This window comes from Ranitomeya imitator, chromosome 7 (genome assembly GCF_032444005.1).
Source record: "Ranitomeya imitator isolate aRanImi1 chromosome 7, aRanImi1.pri, whole genome shotgun sequence".
Taxonomy (NCBI): domain Eukaryota; kingdom Metazoa; phylum Chordata; class Amphibia; order Anura; family Dendrobatidae; genus Ranitomeya; species Ranitomeya imitator.
In genome coordinates, this window is record NC_091288.1 from 117,094,548 (window position 1) to 117,118,183 (window position 23,636).

Genomic DNA, 23,636 nt, shown 5'->3' on the forward strand with positions numbered 1-23,636 from the left:
AAACATCGGGTAACTAAGCGCAGGACCGCGCTTAGTTACCCGATGTTTACCCTGGTTACAAGCGTTAAACTAAAAAAAAACAAACAGCACATACTTACATTCTGGTGTCCGTCAGGTCCCTTGCCGTCTGCTTCCCGCACTGTGACTGCCGGCCGTAAAGTGAAAGCAGAGCACAGCGGCTGTGCTTTCACTTTCACTTTACGGCCGGCAGTCACTGAGTGCGGGAAGCAGACTGCAAGGGACCTGACGGACACCAGATGTAAGTATGTGCTGTTTGTTTTTTTTTAGTTTAACGCTTGTAACCAGGGTAAACATCGGGTAACTAAGCGCGGTCCTGCGCTTAGTTACCCGATGTTTACCCTGGTTACCCAGGGACCTCGGCATCGTTGGTCGCTGGAGAGCTGTCTGTGTGACAGCTCCCCAGCGACCACACTACGATTTACCTACGATCACGGCCAGGTCATATCGCTGGTCGTGATCGTAGGTAAATCGTATAGTGTAACGGTACCCTTACTTCTATCAAGGTTTCCTCCACTATCTACACCAGCTGGGAAGCCTTCCTGCTGTGCATGTCACAGTGCACAGCAAAGTGTCAGATCAGCGATCTGTCACTTTACTGTGATGTCCCCCCCTGGGGCAAAGTAAAAAAGTAAAAAAAAATTACATGTGCGAAAATAAAAAAAAACTAAATAAATAATAAACAAACAAAAAAATATTGTTCCAATAAATACATTCTTTTATCTAAATTAAAAAAAAACAATAAAAGTACACATATTTAGTATCGCCGCATCCATAACGACCCGACCTATAAAACTGTCTTACTAGTTAACCCCTTCAGTGAACACCGTACAAAAAAAAAAAAACAAGGCAAAAAACAACGCTTGATTATCATGGCGCCGAACATAAAGTGGAATAACACGCGATCACAAAGACGGATATAAATAACCATGGTACCGCTGAAAACGACATCTTGTCCCGCAAAAAATGAGCCACCATACAGCATGATCAGCGAAAAAATTAAAAAGTTATAGTCCTCAGAATAAAGCGATGCAAAAATAATTATTTTTTCTATAAAATAGTTTGTATCGTATAAAAGTGCCAAAACATAAAAAAATATATAAATGAGGTATCACTGTAACCATACTGACCCGAAGAATAAAACTGCTTTATCCATTTTACCAAACGCGGAACGGTATAAACGCCCTCCACCCCCCTCGCCCCCCCCCAAAAAAAAAGAAATTCATGAATAGCTGGTTTTTGGTCATTCTGCCTCACAAAAATCAGAATAAAAAGCGATCAAAAAATGTCACGTGCCCGAAAATGTTACCAATAAAAACATCAACTCGTCCCACAAAAAACAAGAACCCAAATGACTCTGTGGACCAAAATATAGAAAAATTATAGCTCTCAAAATGTGGTAACGCAAAAAAATATTTTTTGCAATAAAATGCGTCTTTTAGAGTGTGACGGCTGCCAGTCATAAAAATCTGCTAAAAACCCGCTTTAAATAGTAAATCAAACCCCCTTCATCACCTTCTTAGTTAGGGAAAAAATTAAAAATTAAAAAAATGTATTTATTTCCATGTTCCCATTACAGTTAGGGCTAAGGTTAGGGTTAGGGCTAGGGTTAGGGCTAGGGTTAGGGCTAAGGTTAGGGCTTGGGTTAGGGCTAGGGTTAGGGTTAGGGCTAGGGTTAGGGCTAGGGTTAGGGTTGGGGCTAAAGTTAGGGTTAGGGTTTGGATTACATTTATGGTTGGGAATAGGGTTGGGATTAGGGTTAGGGGTGTGTCAGGGTTAGGGGTGTGGTTAGGGTTACCGTTGAGATTAGGGTTAGGGGTGTGTTTGGATTAGGGCTTCAGTTTGAATTGGGGGGTTCCACTGTTTAGGCACATCAGGGGCTCTCCAAACGCGACATGGCATCCAATCTCAATTCCAGCCAATTCTGCATTGAAAAAGCAAAACAGTGGTCCTTCCCTTCCAAGCTCTCCTGTTCGCCGAAACAGGGGTTTACCCCAACATATGGGGTATCAGCGTATTCAGGACACATTGGACAACAACTTTTGCAGTCCAATTTCTCCTTTTACCCTTGTGAAAATACAAAACTGGGGGCTAAAAAATAATTTTTGTGGAAAAAAAAGAATTTTTTATTTTCACGGCTCTGCGTTATAAACTGTAGTGAAACACTTGGGGGTTCAAAGTTCTCACAACACATCTAGATAAGTTCCTTGGGGGTCTAGTTTCCAGTATGGGTCACTTGTGGTGGGTTTCTACTGCTTAGTTACATGAGGGGCTCTGCAAATGCAACGTGACACCTGCAGACCAATACATATAAGTCTGCATTCCAAATGGCGCTCCTTCCATTCTGAGCTCTGCCATACGCCCAAACAGTAGTTCCCCCCACATATTGGGTATCAGCATATTCAGGAGAAATTTGACAACAACTTTTGGGGTTCAATTTCAACTGTTACCCTTGGGAAAATACAAAACTGGGGGCTAAAAATAATTTTTGTGGGAATTTTTTTTTTATTATTTTCACGGCCCTGCGATATAAACTGTAGTGAAACACTTAGGGGTTCAAAGCTCTCACAACACATCTAGATGAGTTCCTTAGGGGGTCTGCTTTCCAAAATGGTGTAACTTGTGGGGGATTTCAATGTTTAGGCACATCAGTGGCTCTCCAAACGCAACATGGCGTCCCATCTCAATTCCTGTCAATTTTGCATTGAAAAGTCAAACGGCGCTCCTTCCCTTCCGAGCTCTCCCTTGTGCCCAAACAGTGGTTTACCCCCACATATGGGGTATCAGCGTACTCAGGATAAATTGTACAACAACTTTTGGGGTCCAATTTCTTCTTTTATCCTTGGGAAAATAAAAAATTGGGGGCAAAAAAATCATTTTTGTGAAAAAATATGATGATTTATTTTTACAGCTCTGCATTATAAACTTCTGTGAAGCACTGTTAGGAGTCAAGTTTCCTCTGCTGCACAGGGGGAATCTCGATCCGTGTCTGCTGCGGTCTCCCATTCGGTATCGGCCGCAGTGGGCCCTGCTCAGCGGAGACGTCGCTCCCAGCGTCTCGCTGGGGCTGATTCGGTGCATAGGGTCACTACTGCCTTTTCTGGCTTTCCTATGGTACCCTGCACTGATCTGCGGCGAGCGAGCCTCTCTGAGACTAAGTCCTTGTTTACTCACACTGAGCATGCCCAGGGCAGGGTCTCCCATTGGAGGTCGAGGGCTACATGTTCGGTCACATGCTCTCAGGTGCTGCAGTACATTCCATTGGTCCTTCTGGAAGGTCCTGAAAGGGCAAAACATGCTCAGGTACTGCAGCACTTTCCATTGGTCCTTCTGGAAGGTCCTGAAAGGGCAAAAACTTCAGTAGCAGCTTCCTGTGCTGCAACTATATAAACTGCGCATGACCGCACGGCCATGCGCTAGTATCGTCTTATGCTATATGCTTTGCGCCAATGTGGTCATATGTTTGAATGTGTTCAGGGACCCGGCTGAAATAAGCCCCTAGAATGCTGGCACCTCCGGCGAGGAGTTATGTATGCATGCATGACCACTCACTGCTCACATCTGGGTAGTTGGCCTGTGCCTCTGTGAAAGTCTAACAGGGCACAGAGCTTTCCTCTCGCGGTTACTCTGTGAAGCTAACAGAGTTGGTATATACTGCCATATAGAGCCGCCATTATTTAGCAGCAGGTGCTTTCCTGCACGGTGGATCCCGGGTTGCGAACGCACCAATTCCATTTAATAAATTATATATTTGGTGCGTTCCGCCAACCCTAACAGTATACTAGCGCCAGGATCTGGCTAAGTAATGGCGAATGAACGGCGATTGCAGGGGTACATCCAGCTGCTGGAGGGCCAGTTGGCGTCTCTTGAGCGTGCAACCTCGGCGGTGGATGTTACCGCAATAGTTGTTCAGGCTACTAGCGTGGCTGCAGCAGCTTTACCCACTGCCACCTCTGTTCCGACCCTATCTCACCTTCCTTTGCCTGAGAGATACTCTGGGGACAGTAAGTCCTGTAGGGGTTTCGTGAGCCAATGTGGTATACACCTCGAGCTTCTGGCTGCACGTTTCCCTACTGAGCGGGCAAAGGTGGGATTCATAATCTCTCTCCTGTCGGACAGAGCGTTGGAGTGGGCTACGCCGCTGTGGGAGCGCAACGATCATGTGGTGCGGAGTGTTCCTAGGTTTCTGGACACTCTGAAACAGGTCTTTTTAGGACCTCAAGTCACCCATGATACAGCGCTCCAACTGCTGGCTTTGACTCAGGGTTCAACCATGGTCAGCCATTTTGCTGTTCACTTCCGGACATTAGCGTCTGAGTTGGAATGGCCAGATAAAACCCTCATTCCCATATTTTGGAGGGGGCTGGCTGACCATGTGAAGGACGCTTTGGCCACTAGGGAGATTCTCGCCACACTGGAGGAGCTCATAGCCGTATCTACTCGTATTGACCTCCGTTTTAACGAGCGGAGGTTGGAGCGAGCCCAGTGTAGGCAGAGCTTTCGGCAGGCTCCCACCTTCGCCAAACCTTTGGAATCTCCAGTCAAGGCATCCGAGTCACATGAGGCCTTAGAGGTGACACGAGCGGGATCCAAGTCTCAGTCCGCCCGTGCACATAAGGTCCATCATGTTTGCCAGCAGTCAGGACACCTTGCCTCCAAGGGTCCTCAGCGATCGGGGAAACGTCAGCGTCTAGTGGCAGTTGGAGGAGGTACACTAGACACGGCGACGTTTGCCTCAAAGTTGTCCTTCAAGGGGACAATTACCATAGGCCCATCCACTCTTATGGTCGAGCTATGCGTGGATTCTGGGGCAGAGGGTAACTTTATGTCTTCCGCTTTTGCCCAGCGTCACGCAATACCCTTGGTGATGCTCGCCAAGTCGGTAACCGTTCGAGTGGTAAATGGGTCAACACTACCTTCACAGATTACCCACCAAACCATTCCTTTCTCGCTATCTGTGTCTCCATCACATCAGGAGATAATCTCCCTATTAGTCATTCCTGAGGGAATTGATGAGGTCCTGTTGGGGATACCATGGCTTCGCTACCATTCTCCTCATATTGAGTGGTCCTCTGGGAGAATTTTGGGTTGGAGTAAATCTTGCGAGGGTAGATGTCTGAGGGAGTGCGTTCAGGTTGCTACTACACAGGTACCCGCAGATCTTTCCTCTCTCCCCAAGCACTATTGGCCCTATGCAGACGTGTTCTCCAAAAGAGCTGCGGAGACCCTTCCGCCTCACCGCCCCTATGACTGTCCTATTGACCTCTTGCCTGGTGCTGAGCCTCCCCGGGGTCGAGTCTATCCATTATCTCTCCCGGAGATGGAGGCAATGTCCCAGTACATCCAGGAGAATCTGGCAAGAGGATTCATTAGGAAGTCAGTGTCACCGGCAGGGGCAGGGTTCTTCTTCGTACAGAAGAGACTGGAGACTTATGTCCATGCATAGACTACAGGGGTCTTAACGCCATCACCGTTAAGAACAAGTACCCACTACCAATGATATCTGAGCTGTTTGATAGGCTACGGGGAGCGAGGGTATTTACAAAGTTAGATCTGCGGGGTGCTTACAACCTGATTCGCATCCGTGAGGGGGATGAATGGAAGATGGCTTTTAACACCAGGGATGGGCACTATGAATATATGGTGATGCCCTTCGGGCTCTGTAATGCCCCAGCCGTTTTCCAAGACTTTGTGAACGACATCTTCCAGGATATGCTCACCACCTCGGTCGTAGTCTATCTGGATGATATTCTCATCTTCTCTCCAGATATTGACTCCCATCGGAGAGATGTTTGCAAAGTCTTCGACCTCTTACGGGCAAAATCCCTCTACGCCAAGTTGGAGAAGTGTGTATTTGAGCAGGAGTCCTTGCCTTTCCTTGGTTATATCATCTCTGCCCAGGGTTTGGCTATGGATCCTGCCAAGCTACAGGCTGTAATGGACTGGCAGGAACCCCATTCTCTTAAAGCGGTGCAGCGCTTTATGGGGTTCATTAATTACTATTGCCAGTTCATTCCACACTTCTCAACTTTGGTAGCTCCCTTGGTTGCCCTCACCAATAAGGGAGCAAATCCCAAGTTGTGGTCAGAGGAGGTCTCCAAAGCCTTTCTCTTGATCAAGTCACACTTCGCTAGCGCTCCCATCCTACATCGCCCCGATGTTGATAAGCCATTTATCTTGGAGGGGGATGCCTCATCCGTTGGTGCTGCAGCAGTCCTTTTCCAAAAGGATGCTCAAGGTCGGAAGCATCCTTGCTTCTTCTTCTCCAAGACCTTCACACCAGCGGAGAGGAATTATTCCATCAGGGACAGGGAGTTGCTGGCCATGAGGTTGGCTTTTTCGGAGTGGAGACATCTCTTGGAGGGAGCTCGCTTTCCCTTCCAAGTCTCACTGACCATAAGAACTTGGAATATCTGCAAACGGCCCAGCGGCTGAATTCTCGCCAGGCTAGATGGTCCTTGTTCTTCTCCCGGTTCCATATTACTCTCCATTTCCTCTCCGGGGAGAAGAACGTTCGTGCTGACGCTCTCTCCCGCTCCGTGGTGTCATCGGAGGAGGAGGAGGAGGAGCCTCGGCTTATTGTCCCTTCTGAGAGCCTGAGAACTGTAGCTCCGGTTTCGCTAGAGTCTGTGCCCCTGGGCAAGACTTTCGTACCAGCTAACTTGCGACCGGAGGTTCTCTCTTGGGCTCACTCCTCCAGAGTGGGTGGGCATTTTGGGACCAAGAGGACATCTGAGCTTCTGGCGAGAACATACTGGTGGCCGCATATGGCCCGAGATGTCAAGGACTATATTCAGGCGTGCGTTTCTTGCGCCCAGAATCGGTCTCCTCGGCAACGGCCTGCTGGGTTGCTTTACCTACCGGTGGCAGACAGGCCCTGGGAGATGGTCGGGATGGACTTTGTGGTGGGTCTACCCAAGTCGCGTGGCTGCTCCATTATTTGGGTTGTCACCGACCATTTCTCCAAGATGGTGCATTTGGTGCCGCTTCCTCGGTTACCCTCAGCACGGGCCTTGGCGGTGTTGTTCATTAAACACGTTTTCCGTTTGCATGGTATGCCTGATAAGATTGTCAGCGATCGGGGTCCCCAGTTCGCATCTCGGTTTTGGAGAGAGCTCTGCCGTTTACTCAGCATAGTTAAACCTCTCCTCTGCATACCATCCCGAGACGAATGGGTTGGTGGAGAGAACCAACCAGACTCTGGTGACATATTTGCGACATTTCGTCTCTGCTAGGCAGGATGACTGGGCATCTTTGCTACCTTGGGCGGAATTTGCCCTGAACAACACCGTAGCCGATTCCACTGGTCAAACTCCTTTTCTCCTTAATTACGGCCAACATCCGCGTGTCCCTGTGCCCATGCCCGTGTCATCCACCGATTCTAGGGTGGCAGACTGGGCGGTGGAGGCACGTGACATCTGGGACCGCACACAGGATGCCATCCGGGCCTCCAAGGAGAGAATGAGGGTTTCGGCTGATACACACCGGCGCCCCGCTCCGGTCTTTGCTCCTGGCGACTTAGTGTGGCTCTCCGCCCGTAACATCAGGCTGCGAGTTGAGTCCACTAAGTTTGCTCCTCGCTACATTGGCCCGTTTAAGGTTCTGGAACAGGTCAAACCTGTGGTCTACCCTTTGGCTATTCCTCCACGCCTTGGTATCACCGATACTTTCTACGTTTCCCTCTTAAAGCCCGTTCATTTGTCCTGGTTTTCTGAGTCATCTGCTGGGACATCGGGTTCATCCATGGATGAGTTTGAGGTGAATGCTATTGTGGGGTGCAAGGTGGTACGTGGCAAGAAATTTTATCTGGTGGACTGGAAGGGTCACGGCCCAGAGGATAGAGCCTGGGAGCCTGTGGAGCACATTCGGGCTCCGCTGCTTATCGCAGCTTTTGAGCGTAGTGAGGCTCAAGGAGGGGGGGGCCCTAGGAGGGGGGGTAATGTTAGGAGTCGAGTTTCCTCTGCTGCACAGGGGGAATCTCGATCCGTGTCTGCTGCGGGTTCCCATTAAGGTATCGGCCGCAGTGGGCTCTGCTCAGCGGAGACGTCGCTCCCAGCGTCTCGCTGGGGCTGATTCGGTGCATAGGGTCACTACTGCCTTTTCTGGCTTTCCTATGGTACCCTGCACTGATCTGCGGCGAGCGAGCCTCTCTGGGACTAAGTCCTTGTTTACTCACACTGAGCATGCCCAGGGCAGGGTCTCCCATTGGAGGTCGAGGGCTACATGTTCGGTCACATGCTCAGGTGCTGCAGTACATTCCATTGGTCCTTCTGTAAGGTCCTGAAAGGGCAAAACATGCTCAGGTACTGCAGCACTTTCCATTGGTCCTTCTGGAAGGTCCTGAAAGGGCAAAAACTTCAGTAGCAGCTTCCTGTGCTGCAACTATATAAACTGCGCATGACCGCACGGCCATGCGCTAGTATCGTCTTATGCTATATGCTTTGCGCCAATGTGGTCATGTGTTTGAATGTGTTCAGGGACCCGGCTGAAATAAGCCCCTAGAATGCTGGCATCTCCGGCGAGGAGTTTTGTATGCATGCATGACCACTCACTGCTCACATCTGGGTAGTTGGCCTGTGCCTCTGTGAAAGTCTAACAGGGCACAGAGCTTTCCTCTCGCGGTTACTCTGTGAAGCTAACAGAGTTGGTATATACCGCCATATAGAGCCGCCATTATTTAGCAGCAGGTGCTTTCCTGCACGGTGGATCCCGGGTTGCGAACGCACCAATTCCATTTAATAAATTATATATTTGGTGCGTTCCGCCAACCCTAACAAGCACTTAATGGGTCAAAGTGCTCACCACACATCTAGATAAGTTCCTTAGGGGGTCTGTTGTGAATTCTGTTGTCGGGCTCCCTCCTGTGGTCATGAATGGTACTTCGGCTGGTTCTGTCCATGGACTTCCTCTGGTGGGTGTTTCTGAGTTTCCTTTCACAGGTGACGAGGTTAATTCGTTAGCAGCTGCTCTATTTAACTCCACTTAGATCTTTGCTCCATGCCACCTGTCAATGTTCCAGTATTGGTCTAGTTCACTCCTGGATCGTTCTTGTGACCTGTCTTCCCATCAGAAGCTAAGTTCCAGCTTGTATTTCTTTGGTTTGCTATTTTTCTGTCCAGCTAGCTATTTAATTTGTTGTCTTGCTTGCTGGAAGCTCTGGGACGCAGAGGGAGCGCCTCCGCACCGCGAGTCGGTGCGGAGGGTCTTTTTGCGCCCTCTGCGTGGTCTTTTTGTAGGTTTTTGTGCTGACCGCAAAGTAATCTTTCCTATCCTCGGTCTGTTCAGTAAGTCGGGCCTCACTTTGCTTAATCTATTTCATCTCTGTGTTTGTATTTTCATCTTTACTCACAGTCATTATATGTGGGGGGCTGCCTTTTCCTTTGGGGAATTTCTCTGAGGCAAGGTAGGCTTTATTTTTCTATCTTCAGGGCTAGCTAGTTTCTTAGGCTGTGCAGAGTTGCATAGGGAGCGCTAGGCGCAATCCACGGATATTTCTAGTGTGGTTGATGGGTTTAGGGATTGCGGACAGCAGAGTTCCCACGTCCCAGAGCTCGTCCTTTATTATCATTAACTATCAGGTCATTCCGTGTGCTCTTAACCACCAGGTCCATTATTGTCCTGACCACCAGGTCATAACAGGGGTCTACTTTCCAAAACAGTGTCACTTGTGGGGGGGTTCAATGTTTAGGCACAACAGGGGCTCTCCAAACGCGACATGGCGTCCAATCTCAATTCCAGCCAATTCTGCATTGAAAAAGTAAAACAGTGGTCCTTCCCTTCCAAGCTCTCCCGTGCACCGAAACACACACATCAGTGGCTCTCCAAACGCAACATGGCATTTAGTGCATAGTCTTTATGAGTATACGAGTACTACTACATGACAATTTGAACACAATGTGTATGAGGCCCTCCTTTATGTTTAATACAGAGTGCATCCGAGTCCCTCTTATATCAAATCTTTGTCAGTACTTGCTTCCTTCATAAATTACACCGAAATTTCAATTTCGGTTTACTTAAATTATTATTTTTTTTAATTTATGTTTTAATGTTTCCCTATATACAAATCATTACACAGGAAAGAATGTTTCCAAGCATTTTTTTCCTGTAAACTCCAATTTCTGGTCAATTTTGAATGTTTTATTGTCAGTCCTTACCCCTTTCCCACTGAGACATATCCACACAGGCTGTACACTCACGATTGTTGCCGGGTGTCTGCTGATTGAAATGACCCAACCTATGAAACTGTTCCACTAGTTAATCCCTTCAGTGAATACCATAAAAAAATAAAGCACTGTTTTATGCCTTGTTTTTTATCATCAAACAGCCAAACAAAAAGTGGAATAAAATGCGAAAAAAGTGAAAATAAATAAACATGATACCACTGAAAACTTCATCTTGTCCCGCAAAAAAAAAGTCATCAAGCAGCTTCATCGGCAGAAATATAAAAAGTTATAGCTTTCAGAATAAAGCAATGCAAAAATAATTATTTTTTCAAAAAAATAGTTTTTAGTGCGTAAATAACCAAAACTTAAAAAACGATATAACTCTGATATCGCTGTAATCGTACTGACTCGAAGAAAAAAGCTGCTTTATCAATTTTACCACAAACAAAATGATATAACCCCCCCCAAAAACAAATCCTGAATTTCTGTCTTTTGTTCATTCTGCCTCACAAAAATCATAATGGAAAGCGATCAAAAAATGTCATGTGTCTGAAAATGGTACCAATAAAAATGTCAACTCGCCCCATAAAAAACAAGCTCTCACATTACTCTGTCGAACAAAATATGGAAAAATTATAGCTCTCAAAATATAGTGATGCAAAAACTAGTTTTTGCAATAAAAGCATCTTTTAATGTGTGAAAGCAGCCGGACATAAAAAAAAATATAAATCTGGTATAGCTGTAATCGCACCGACCCAAAGAACAAAGTAATCTAATCACTTATACCGTAAGAGGAACGGCGTAAAAAATAAATTAAAGCAATTCTTCACCTGCTGTTTTCTTCATTCTGCCTCCCAAAGATCACAGTAGGGCTCAATGCACATTTATCCTGCGCTCTATGCTGAGCACTTACATCAGGGTTTCTATGTAAATTTTGGAAATATGTAATTAAAATGGAACCCCCAGCAGAAGATTCCCTATAATGAGGCAGATGGAGACACTGTGGACACCATATGGCCTAAGATCCGGTGGTGTCCGTCTTTTTAGGATTGCATAAATGGGTCGTCGGCCACAGTTTTGTGCACTTCTGAAAAGAAGGACAATGCTGAACAGAGGCCAGAGTCCAGAGTAACTGTGCCACCTCATTATTGAATGGATCCCTTGGAGATTTAAATAGAAACCCCAATGTAGAGCATTCTAGCAAAATCTGAACTCGAAATATGGCACCTCTTTCTTTCCGTGCATTAGACTGTGCCTCAAAATTAGTATTCCTCCACATATGGGGTAGCAGCATACTCTGTTATAAACTGGTGGTTTAGGAGCAACATGGGACGAGCTCTGAAGGAGATGGTACCTGTACTGACTGCAGTTCCTAAGCTCAGCACAACACTAGAAGTAGCCGTAGGATGTTCCTGTCACTCCCTAGACACCTCGTCACAGCCTGAGAACTAACTACCCCTAAAGATAGAAACAGGAAAGCTATCTTGCCTCAGATAAAATCCCCAAAGGATAGATAGCCCCCCACAAGTAATGACTGGGAGTGGAGAGGGAAAAGACATACATAGAATGAAACCAGGATGTAGCAAAGGAGGCCAGTCTAGCTAGGTAGATAGGACAGGACAGGATACTGTGCGGTCAGTAAAAAAAACTACAAAAAATCCACACAGAGTTTACAAAAATCTCCACACCTGACTAAAGGTGTGGAGGGTTAATCTGCTTCCCAGAGATTCCAGCTAACAGAATAAATCCATACTGACAAGCTGGACAAAACATAGAATGCACAGAACAATAAAGTCCACAACATGTGGACAGAAAAGAGCAAAGCAAGGACTTATCTTTGCTGAACTGGACAGGATATCAGGGAAATCCAAGCAGAGATGTGAATCCAACCAGGAACCATTGACAAGTGGCACTGGCTGAAGGAAAGAGCCAGGCATAAATAGCCGAGCAGAAAGACAATCAGTGGAAGCAGCTGCAGACTGCTAAATCCAAGGAGCAGCCATTCCACTTAAAACCACCGGAGGGAGCCCAAGAGCAGAACTCACAAAAGTGCCACTTACAACCACCGGAGGGAGCCCAAGAGCGGAATTCACAACAATACTCAGGAGAAATTGCACATCAAATTGTATGGTGCAATTTCTCCTATTAGACTTTTGAAAATAAAAAAATGGGGCGAAAATAACATTGTTGTGCGCAAAATGTGATTTTTTTATTATTTTTATTTTCGCGTATCAACTTCTGAGAAGCACCTGGGGGTTCAATGTGCTCACTCACCAGCCATCTAAATACTTTCCTTTAGGGGTCTTGGCCTCAGAATGGGGTCACTTGTGTGGGGGTTTCTATTGTTTAAAAACATCAGGGCCTCCCCAAATGGGATATGGCATCTGCTAATGATTCCGGCAAATTTTACATTCAAAAAGTCAAATGACGCTCCTTCCATTCTGAGCCCTACCGTGAAACCAAACAGTAGTCTCTCCCTCGCATGAGATATTGGCATACTTCGGAAACATTGCACTACAAATTGTACGGTGCAATATCTCCTGTTACCATTATGAAAATGCCAAACTTGAGGCTAAAAAACATATTTGTGGGGAAAATTTGATTTTTTTTTACATTTCCACAGCTCAACATCATAAACTTCTGTGAAACATCTGAGGGTTCAATGTGCTCATCAAACATAAAGATAATTTCCTGGAGCGATCAAGTTTCTAAAATGGTGTCACTTGTTGTTGAGGACTTTCACTGTTTTGGCACATCACGGGTTCTCCAAACACGACATGTTGTTTTAGCAAATTTTGCTTCAAAAAGTCAAATGGCACTCCTCCCTTCTGAGCTCTGATGTGCACCCAAAAAGTAGTCTTCCCCACCATATGGGGTATCTGCATGCTCAGGAGAAATTGCACAGCAAATTTGGAGGTCCATTTTTTGTTACCCTTTGGAAAATAAAAAAAAATTGGGTCTAAACTAAATTTTTGGTGAAAAAGTTATTTTTCCACATTTCAAAAATTCCTGTGAAGCACCTTAAGGTTTAATAAACTTCTTGAATGTGGTTTTGAGCACCTTAATGGGTGCAGTTTTTAGAATGATGTCACTTTTGGGTATTTTCTATCATATAGACCCCTCAAAGTCACTTCAAATGTGAGGTGGTACCTAAAAATGTTTTTTTTTCTGGCAGTGTTCGTGCGGTGATGTCACCGCACGAACACTGCCGAAAAAGCCATAGGCTGCCGAGTGCAGTGAATACCGGCAGAAGGTAAAGAGCGGCCCCGGAAACTGATAGGAGACAGCAGGACAGGAGGACGCGTCGCTGGACAGGTAAGTATAATTATAATGTTTATTATTAATTGTATGCTTTTTTTTACAGCCCGAACTGGACCCGAACTCTAACACGGGTTTTCCCATATAAACCCGTGTTCGGGACCGTGTGACCACACATTATGTGTTCAGTACGGTCCAAAACTTTACAGTTCGGGTTCGCCCATCCCTACTTTCCACCACTTCATTTTCACAAGTTTCATGGTTTTACATGTCTGACACTTACAGTCAGAATATGGACAGTCCTTTCTGGACAAGCTGGAAATCTCCAGACCTGAACTTAACTGCTTTATAGTTCAGACCAGGAGACCCATGGCTCTCCTGACATCAAGCGCTATATTCGGATTGTGAATTTTAGATGTGTGAAATTAGCTTAGCTCAGAATTGCACAGGTAATTCAATTTATTCAAATAACAAGTAATAAATTAATAAGTTATGGCATGTTATTTCTTTACATATTTAGAACTCTTACTAAGCTGCCTTTTCCTTCCTGCTGGTTTGTGCAGAATGACATGTCTGACAAACTGATGTAGGTGATTGAAGAGAATAAAAGGTGGAGGCGCTGGTGGTCGACCATGATACTCTTCTATTAAATCATGCCTTTGAAATTTCCAGATCTGATCAGTATGTTCTTGTACCTGTTGAAAAGTGTAACTAAGAAAAAAATACCACAGTGAACATAAATCAGATAGAGAGCAATCTATTCAGATATTCGGCTATTCTAATACATGTTAGATGAGATGTAAACAAGAAGCACAACTATTGTATTGTATGGACATTATTATTTTAGACGATTTAGAGCAAAGAACATAAATGAAAATAATTAGCAAAATCATCTCATACAATACTTACTAAAGAGAACTAGGTTAAAAGTGGGCAGTGTTTGTTATTTTATTACTGCTGCTCCCCTGAGTAATCCTTTTTTTTTTTTTTTTGCTTTTTTTTAAATCCGCTTTACGGTTCTACAGATATGGCCCATTTTATTTAGTGCTACTTTTTTATAGTTTTTGCTATGGGGCATTGTTCACAGAGTAATTATGCAAAGGAGCATAAAGACAAAGTCACAGAGTATGCTGTGAACTACTCTCCTTTGGTAAAGACAATAAAAACTAGTATTAAATAGAAGATCTCAAATCTATGAAACTGTATAGTGGATAAAAAAAAAATGAATGTTCAGGAGAGCAATGGGAATAAAACGAGAGCAAAAATTTGCCACTTTGACCTGGTGACAGGTTCTCTTTAAAGTGACCATCTGGTTTTCAATACAAATTTTCCAGTAAAAACTTCCTAAAAATACTGTGATTTGTTGGTTTGAAACACTGTGTAATTCTCTCTGGTAAATACGAGCAGAGAAGAAAATGTTAGACTTCACGCATTGTCAAGTCTGAGGTGGAATGGTAAACTTTGGCCATTATTTTAATCCGTTGCATAGCCAGCAAATGTCCACCGATGAACCTCTATGAAGTGAGGAAGTATGGGGAAATACATTGGGAAGAATGCAAGAAACTGTTGAGCTTCAGGACTTGTATCAGGAAGGGACTTCCAGAAAAATGCTTATATTCTATTTAGCACCTGCACTTGGAATTTATTTACATGAACCATAATACTATACAATATGAATTTAATTGTTTTAGTTATTTACAAGATCAAAATTTTATAGAATACTATGTACAGTGGGGAAAATAAAATACCGTATTTTGCAGATTATAAGACGCACTGGATTATAAGATGTACTCCAAATTTTGATGAGAAAAATAGTAAAAAAAATTTTTTTATAAAATGGTGATGCTTCTTATAATCCATGTGTCTTATTTCTTACCGGAGGTGGTAGCTGCGGTGAAGCGGGTCCCAGGGTCGCTGCTGGAGGAGGCAAAAGTTGAGCATTGCTGCAGGCTGGGATGATGGGGTGTTCGGATGTGCGGTGCAGCATGCTGCTGTGGGTGTCCAGTGCTGTGGGTGACCAGTGCTTCGAGTGACTGGTGGTGCGGGGGCTCTGCGCTGAAATCTCATCTCCCAAGATCTTGATGCCGAGATCTCCATCTGTGCATGCGCTGCATAGGAAACAGTGTTTTTGAGGGAGCTCTGGGCTTTCACAAGATATCGGCAGAGCCCCCGCAGCGCCAGACTCCCGCAGTGCTGAACACCCGCAGTGGCGCGCCTCACCACACATCCAAAAACCCCCTCATTCTAGCCTGCGGCCAGTAAGGTATATCTGTATTATAAGACGCACCCCCATTTTCCCCAAAAATTTTGGGGGGAAAAAGTGTGCCTTATAATCCAAAAAATAAGGTAAGTAATTGATACCCAACTGATTTTGCAAGTTTTCCCACCTACAAAGAATGGACAGGTCTGTAATTTCCATCATAGATACACTTCAACTGTATAATAAAAAAAAAATCAAGAAAATCGTATTTTATGATTTGTTCATGATTTGTTTGCATTAAATAAGTATTTGATACAATAGAAAAACAGAACTTAATATTTGGTACAGAAACCTTTGCAATTACAGAGGTCAGACGTTTCCTGTAGATCATGACTAGGGTTGAGCGACCTTGACCTTTTTAGAGTCGAGCCGTGTTTCGCGAAACCCGACTATCTTAATAGTCGAGTCGAGTGGAATCGGCCGATTATCGCGAAAAGTCGGGTATCGACCGAAACACGAAACCCAATGCAAGTCAATGGGGGAGCAACACTTTTGCGTACTATGAGAGGCCCTGTGCCAGTGACGTCGCCAACTAGTATTCCTCCCCCCACCTGATGAAGGAACCTGCACCTTAATCTGCACCTTCCTCTTTGTCCCCGTGTAAGGTGGTATGGTATGTGGGAAGAGGAACCTGACTTTCAGCAGGGTCACAATCTTGCTGTGTAGCGTGCACGGGGAATGTTGCTTTATGGGTCAATGTACCAGCAGACTCATCTATCACTGGCTGGGCAATGGGCAGGATGAGGAGGAAACACAAATATAGGCCCAAAGAATAAAGTGGGCTAAATGCAGTTCAAAATTGGTAACACAGGACTAACCAGGGGGCATTGCAGTGGAGGACAACTGGAATGAGAGGCTGACACAGAGAGTAGGCCCAAATCAGTAAGTAGTCTAAATGCAAAATTGGCAACAGTAGTAAACAGGCGGCACAGCTTTGTTCAGTGGAGGAGAACAGCAAGGAGTGGCAGACACCGATAGTAGGCCCCAACCCAACTAGTATGCCAAATGCAGTCTAACATTAACAACTACTTAACGAGAGCCTGAAAATGGAATTTCAGGACAGGAAACCAGGAGAACAGCAAGGAGCGGCAGACACTGTTAGTAGGCCCCAAACCAACTAGTACGCCAAATGCAGTTGTTCCATTTAACAACTATTTAACAAGAGCCTGAAGATAGAAGCTCAGGAAAGGCAACCTGGAGAACACCTTGGAGCGGAAGACACCGTCTCTACAACCCAGACCCAACTTGTAGGCCTAATGCAGTGTTGTTTCAACAACTACTTAACGAGAGCTAGAAGATCGAAGCTATGGAGAGGCAACCTGGAGAACACCTTGGAGCGGAGGACACCGTCTCTACAACCCAGACCCAACTTGTAGGCATAATGCAGTGTAGTTTTCAACAACTACTAAAAAAAAGTAGGAAGATCGAAGCAATGTGCACGAAACCTGGGGAACACCTTGGAGTGTAACACACCCTCTCTCTACACCCCATACCCAATTTGTAGGCCTAATGCAGTGTAGTTTGCAACAACTACTAAACGAGAGTAGGAAGATTGAAGCAATGTGGACAAAACCTGGGGAACACCTTGGAGTGTAACACACCCTCTCTCTACACCCCATACCCAATTTGTAGGCCTAATGCAGTGTAGTTTTCAACAACTACTAAAGGAAAGTAGGAAGATCGAAGCAATGTGGACGAAACCTGGGGAACACCTTGGAGTGTAACACACCGTCTCTCTACACCCCATACCCAATTTGTAGGCCTAATGCAGTGTAGTTTGCAACAACTACTAAACGAGAGTAGGAAGATCGAAGCAATGGAGAGGAAACCTGGGGCACACCTTGGGGCGGCAGACACCGTTAGTAGGCCCTACCAAAGTAGTAGCCCCAATGCAGTTTTAAAATTCCTAGAGGCTGAAAACAAGACTATTGACGCTCTGCTTTTTTCAAAAGAGGACAGCTGTATTGAGTGGCGCAGACAGACACAGGTAGTAGGCCTTAAACCAAAAATGTGGCTCACTGCAGCTTAAAAAAGGTTACAGGGGTACACAGGCAGCATTGCTCTGGGCAGTGGAGGACAATTTCAATAGTGGACCGCAGACAGACTTTGTATGCCTACTATTAATAAAAAGGATGCTCTATGCAATTAAAAATAGGTTCCAGGGGTCCACGGGCAGCAATGGTGTGGTCAGTGGACGAGTATTGGAAGGAGGGACCGCAGACAGGCGAAGTAGGCCTAACATAACAAAATTAGGTTGTAGGCACTTTAAAATTGGTTCCAGGGGTACACGTGCAGCAGTGGTGTGGTCAGCGGAGGACAATTTGAATTAGGGACTGCAGACAGACTTTGTAGGCTGTCCCCTGTGGACCATGCATCAAACACATTAACCCAGTGCGCCGTAATGGACACGTAACTTTTTGTGGACATGCCTACTGGTCCATGCGTCTCTTGTCAGGTGCACCTTTCTACTGTTTGATTGCCTGAGTGCTATGACAATGCAGACTTTTTCATGCCGGTGGAGGGCTGGGATGGCTTTTCTGGCAAAAGAAATGTCGACTGGTTAGCTTGAACCGTGGTACAGCGTAGTTCATCTGGGCTTTCTAAATATAAAACAAAGAAAAAAAGGAGGCTCCATGCACTTTCAGCTGGGTTCCAGGGGTACACGGCCAGCATTGGTCTGGTCAGTGGAGAACTATTGGAAGGAAGGACCGCAGACAGGCTTCGAAGGCTTAACATAATAAAATTGGGCTGTAGGCACTTAATAATTGGTTCCAGGGGTACACGGGCAGCAGTTGTCTGGTCAGTGGAGGAGTAGTAGAAAGAACGGACCGCAGACAGGCTTCGAAGGCCTAACATAAAAAAATTGGGCTGTAGGCACTTTTAAATAGGTTCCAGGGGTACACGGGCAGCAGTGGTCTGGTCAGTGGATGAGTAGTAGAAAAAAGGGACCGCAGACAGGCTTCGAAGGCCTAACATAAAAAAATTGGGCTGTAGGCACTTTTAAATAGGTTCCAGGGGTACACGGGCAGCAGTGGTCTGGTCAGTGGAGGAGTAGTAGAAAGAATGGACCGCAGACAGGCTTCGAAGGCCTAACATAATAAAATTGGGCTGTAGGCACTTAATAATTGGTTCCAGTGGTACACGGGCAGCAGTGGTCTGGTCAGTGGAGGAGTAGTAGAAAGAACGGACCACAGACAGGCTTCGAAGGCCTAACATAATAAAATTGGGCTGTAGGCACTTAATAATTGGTTCCAGGGGTACACGGGCAGCAGTGGTTTGGTCAGTGGAGGAGTAGTAGAAAGAACGGACCGCAGACAGGCTTCGAAGGCCTAACATAAAAAAATTGGGCTGTAGGCACTTTTAAATAGGTTCCAGGGGTACACGGGCAGCAGTGGTCTGGTGGTCAGTGGAGGAGTAGTAGAAAGAAGGGACCGCAGACAGGCTTCGAAGGCCTAACATAAAAAAATTGGGCTGTAGGCACTTTTAAATAGGTTCCAGGGGTACACGGGCAGCAGTGGTCTGGTCAGTGGAGGAGTAGTAGAAAGAAGGGACCGCAGACAGGCTTCGAAGGCCTAACATAATAAAATTGGGCTGTAGGCACTTAATAATTGGTTCCAGGCGTACACGGGCAGCAGTGGTCTGGTCAGTGGAGGAGTAGTAGAAAGAAGGGACCGCAGACAGGCTTTGAAGGCCTAACATAAAAAAAATTGGGCTGTAGGCACTTTTAAATAGGTTCCAGGGGTACACGGGCAGCAGTGGTCTGGTCAGTGGAGGAGTAGTAGAAAGAAGGGACCGCAGACAGGCTTCGAAGGCCTAACATAAAAAAATTGGGCTGTAGGCACTTTTAAATAGGTTCCAGGGGTACACGGGCAGCAGTGGTCTGGTCAGTGGAGGAGTAGTAGAAAGAACGGACCGCAGACAGGCTTCGAAGGCCTAACATAATAAGATTGGGCTGTGGGCACTTTAACATTGGTTCCAAGGGAACACGGGCAGCAGTAGACAGGTCAGTGGAGGCCTAGTGGAAGGAGGGACCACAGACAGGCTTCGAAGGCCTAACATAATAAATTAGGGCTGTGGGCACTTTAACCCCTCTGTGACCTTAGACGTACTATCCCGTCGAGGTGCCCTGGGCTTATCTGACCCTGGACGGGATAGTACGTCATAGCCGATCGGCCGCGCTCACGGGGGGAGCGCGGCCGATCGCGGCCGGGTGTCAGCTGCTTATCGCAGCTGACATCCGGCACTATGTGCCAGGAGCGGTCACGGACCGCCCCCGGCACATTAACCCCTGGCACACCGCGATCAAAGATGATCGCGATGTGCCGGCGGTGCAGGGAAGCACCGCGCAGGGAGGGGGCTCCCTGCGGGCTTCCCTGAGCCCCCAGCAGCAACGCGATGTGATCGCGTTGCTGCGAGGGTCTCCTCACCTCCCTCCCTGCTCGAGCCCCGGATCCAAGATGGCCGCGGATCCGGGTCCTGCAGGGAGGGAGGTGGCTTCACAGAGCCTGCTCAGAGCAGGCACTGTGAAGCAGCCTGCACTCCTATCAGATCAGTGATCTGACAGAGTGCTGTGCAAACTGTCAGATCACTGATCTGTGATGTCCCCCCCTGGGACAAAGTAAAAAAGTAAAAAAAAATTTTTCCAAATGTGTAAAAAAAATAAAAAAAAATATTCCAAAATAATGAAAAAAAAAATATATATTATTCCCATAAATACATTTCTTCATCTAAATAAAAAAAAAAAAACAATAAAAGTACACATATTTAGTATCGCCGCGTCCGTAACGGCCCGACCTATAAAACTGGCCCACTAGTTAACCCCTTCAGTAAACACCGTAAGAAAAAAAAAAAAAAAACGAGGCAAAAAACAACGCTTTATTATCATACCGCCGAACAAAAAGTGGAATAACACGCGATCAAAAGGACAGATATAAATAACCATGGTACCGCTGAAAGCGTCATATTGTCCCGCAAAAAAAGAGCCGCCATACAGCATCATCAGCAAAAAAATAAAAAAGTTATAGTCCTGAGAATAAAGCGATGCAAAAATAATTATTTTTTCTGTAAAATAGTTTTTATCGTATAAAAGCACCAAACCATAAAAAAATGATATAAATGAGGTATCGCTGTAATCGTACTGACCCGAAGAATAAAACTGATTTATCAATTTTACCAAACGCGGAACGGTATAAACGCCTCCCCCAATAGAAATTCATGAATAGCTGGCTTTTGGTCATTCTTCCTCACAAAAATCGGAATAAAAAGCGATAAAAAAATGTCACGTGCCCAAAAATGTTTTCAATAAAAACGTCAACTCGTCCCGCAAAAAACAAGACCTCACATGACTCTGTGGACCAAAATATGGAAAAATTATAGCTCTCAAAATGTGGTATTGCAAAAAATATTTTTTGCAATAAAAAGGGTCTTTCAGTGTGTGACGGCTGCCAATCATAAAAATCCGCTAAAAAACTCGCTATAAAAGTAAATCAAACCCCCCTTCATCACCCCCTTAGTTAGGGAAAAATAAAAAAAAATGTATTTATTTCCATTTTCCCATTAGGGCTAGGGTTAGGGCTAGGGTTAGGGCTAGGGCTAGGGTTAGGGCTAGGGTTAGGGCTAGGGTTAGGGCTAGGGTTAGGGCTAGGGTTAGGGCTAGGGCTAGGGCTAGGGTTAGGGCTAGGGTTAGGGCTAGGGTTAGGGCTAGGGTTAGGGCTAGGGTTAGGGTTAGGGCTAGGGTTAGGGCTAGGATTAGGGTTAGGGTTGGGGCTACAGTTAGGGTTGGGGCTAAAGTTAGGGTTAGGGTTTAGATTACATTTACAGTTGGGAATAGGGTTGGGATTAGGGTTAGGGGTGTGTCAGGGTTAGAGGTGTGGTTAGGGTTACCGTTGGAATTAGGGTTAGGGGTGTGTTTAGATTAGGGTTTCAGTTATAATTGGGGGGTTTCCACTGTTTCGGCACATCAGGGGCTCTCCAAACACGACATGGCGTCCGATCTCAATTCCAGCCAATTCTGCGTTGAAAAAGTAAAACAGTGCTCCTTCCCTTCCGAGCTCTCCTGTGTGCCCAAACAGGGGTTTACCCCAACATATGGGGTATCAGCGTACTCAGGACAAATTGGACAACAACTTTTGTGGACCAATTTCTCCTGTTACCCTTGGGAAAATACAAAACTGGGGGCTAAAAAATAATTTTTGTGGGAAAACAAAAAGATTTTTTATTTTCACGGCTCTGCGTTATAAACTGTAGTGAAACACTTGGGGGTTCAAAGTTCCCACAACACATCTAGATAAGTTCATTGAGGGGTCTAGTTTCCAATATGGGGTCACTTGTGGGGGGTTTCTACTGTTTAGGTACATTAGGGGCTCTGCAAACGCAATGTGACGCCTGCAGACCAATCCATCTAAGTCTGCATTCCAAATGATGCTCCTTCCCTTCCGAGCCCTCCCATGCGCCCAAACGGTGGTTCCCCCCCACATATCGGGTATCAGCGTACTCAGGACAAATTGGACAACAACATTTAGGGTCCAATTTCTCCTGCTAACCTTGGAAAAATACAAAACTGGGGGCTAAAATATAATTTTTGTGGAAAAAAAAATATTTTTTATTTGCATGGCTCTGCGTTATAAACTGTAGTGAAATACTTGGGGGTTCAAAGCTCTCACAACACATCAAGATGAGTTCCTTAGGGGGTCTACTTTCCAAAATGGTGTCACTTGTGGGGGGTTTCTACTGTTTAGGTACATTAGGGGCTCTGCAAACGCAATGTGACGCCTGCAGACCATTCCATCTAAGTCTGCATTCCAAATGGCGCTCCTTCCCTTCCGAACCCTCCCATGCGCCCAAACGGTGGTTCCCCCCCACATATGGGGTATCAGCGTACTCAGGACAAATTGGACAACAACTTTTGTGGTCCAATTTCTCCTGTTACCCTAGGGAAAATACAAAACTGGGGGCTAAAAAATAATTTTTGTGGGAAAAAAATTTTGTTTTATTTTTATGGCTCTGTATTATAAACTTCTGTGAAGCCCTTGGTGGGTCAAAGTGCTCACCACACATCCAGATAAGTTCCTTAGGGGGTCTACTTTCCAAAATGGTGTCACTTGTGGGGGGTTTCAATGTTTAGGCACATCAGTGGCTCTCCAAACGCAACATGGCGTCCCATCTCAATTCCTGTCAATTTTGCATTGAAAAGTCAAACGGCGCTCCTTCCCTTCCGAGCTCTCCCATGTGCCCAAACAGTGGTTTACTGCCACATATGGGGTATCAGCGTACTCGGGACAAATTGGACAACAACTTTTGAGGTCCAATTTCTTCTCTTACCCTTGGAAAAATAAAAAATTGGGGGCAAAAATATAATTTTTGTGAAAAAATATGATTTTTTATTTTTACGGTTCTGCATTATAAACTTCTGTGAAGCACTTGGTGGGTCAAAGTGCTCACCACACCTCTAGATAAGTTCCTTAGGGGGTCTACTTTCCAAAATGGTGTCACTTGTGGGGGGTTTCAATGTTTAGGCACATCAGTGGCTCTCCAAACGCAACATGGCGTCCCATCTCAATTTCTGTCAATTTTGCATTGAAAAGTCAAACTGCGCTCCTTCCCTTCCGAGCTCTCCCATGCGCCCAAACAGTGGTTTACTGCCACATATGGGGTATCAGCGTACTCAGGACAAATTGGACAACAACTTTTGAGGTCCAATTTCTTCTCTTACCCTTGGAAAAATAAAAAATTGGGGGCAAAAATATAATTTTTGTGAAAAAATATGATTTTTTATTTTTACGGTTCTGCATTATAAACTTCTGTGAAGCACTTGGTGGGTCAAAGTGCTCACCACACCTCTAGATAAGTTCCTTAGGGGGTCTACTTTCCAAAATGGTGTCACTTGTGGGGGGTTTCAATGTTTAGGCACATCAGTGGCTCTCCAAACGCAACATGGC

At 45.5% G+C, this 23,636-nt stretch overlaps 1 protein-coding gene across 1 annotated transcript in view; it reads right to left on the bottom strand.

Annotated features, from left to right (window-relative positions):
• TRPM2 (transient receptor potential cation channel subfamily M member 2) overlaps nt 1–23,636 on the bottom strand; it is a 1,329,765-nt gene that overhangs the window by 574,796 nt on the left and 731,333 nt on the right. Inside the window, exon 23 of the mRNA XM_069733764.1 lies at nt 13,969–14,150. Coding sequence (XP_069589865.1) covers nt 13,969–14,150 — 182 coding nt within the window. The remainder of the gene's footprint in view (nt 1–13,968; nt 14,151–23,636) is intronic.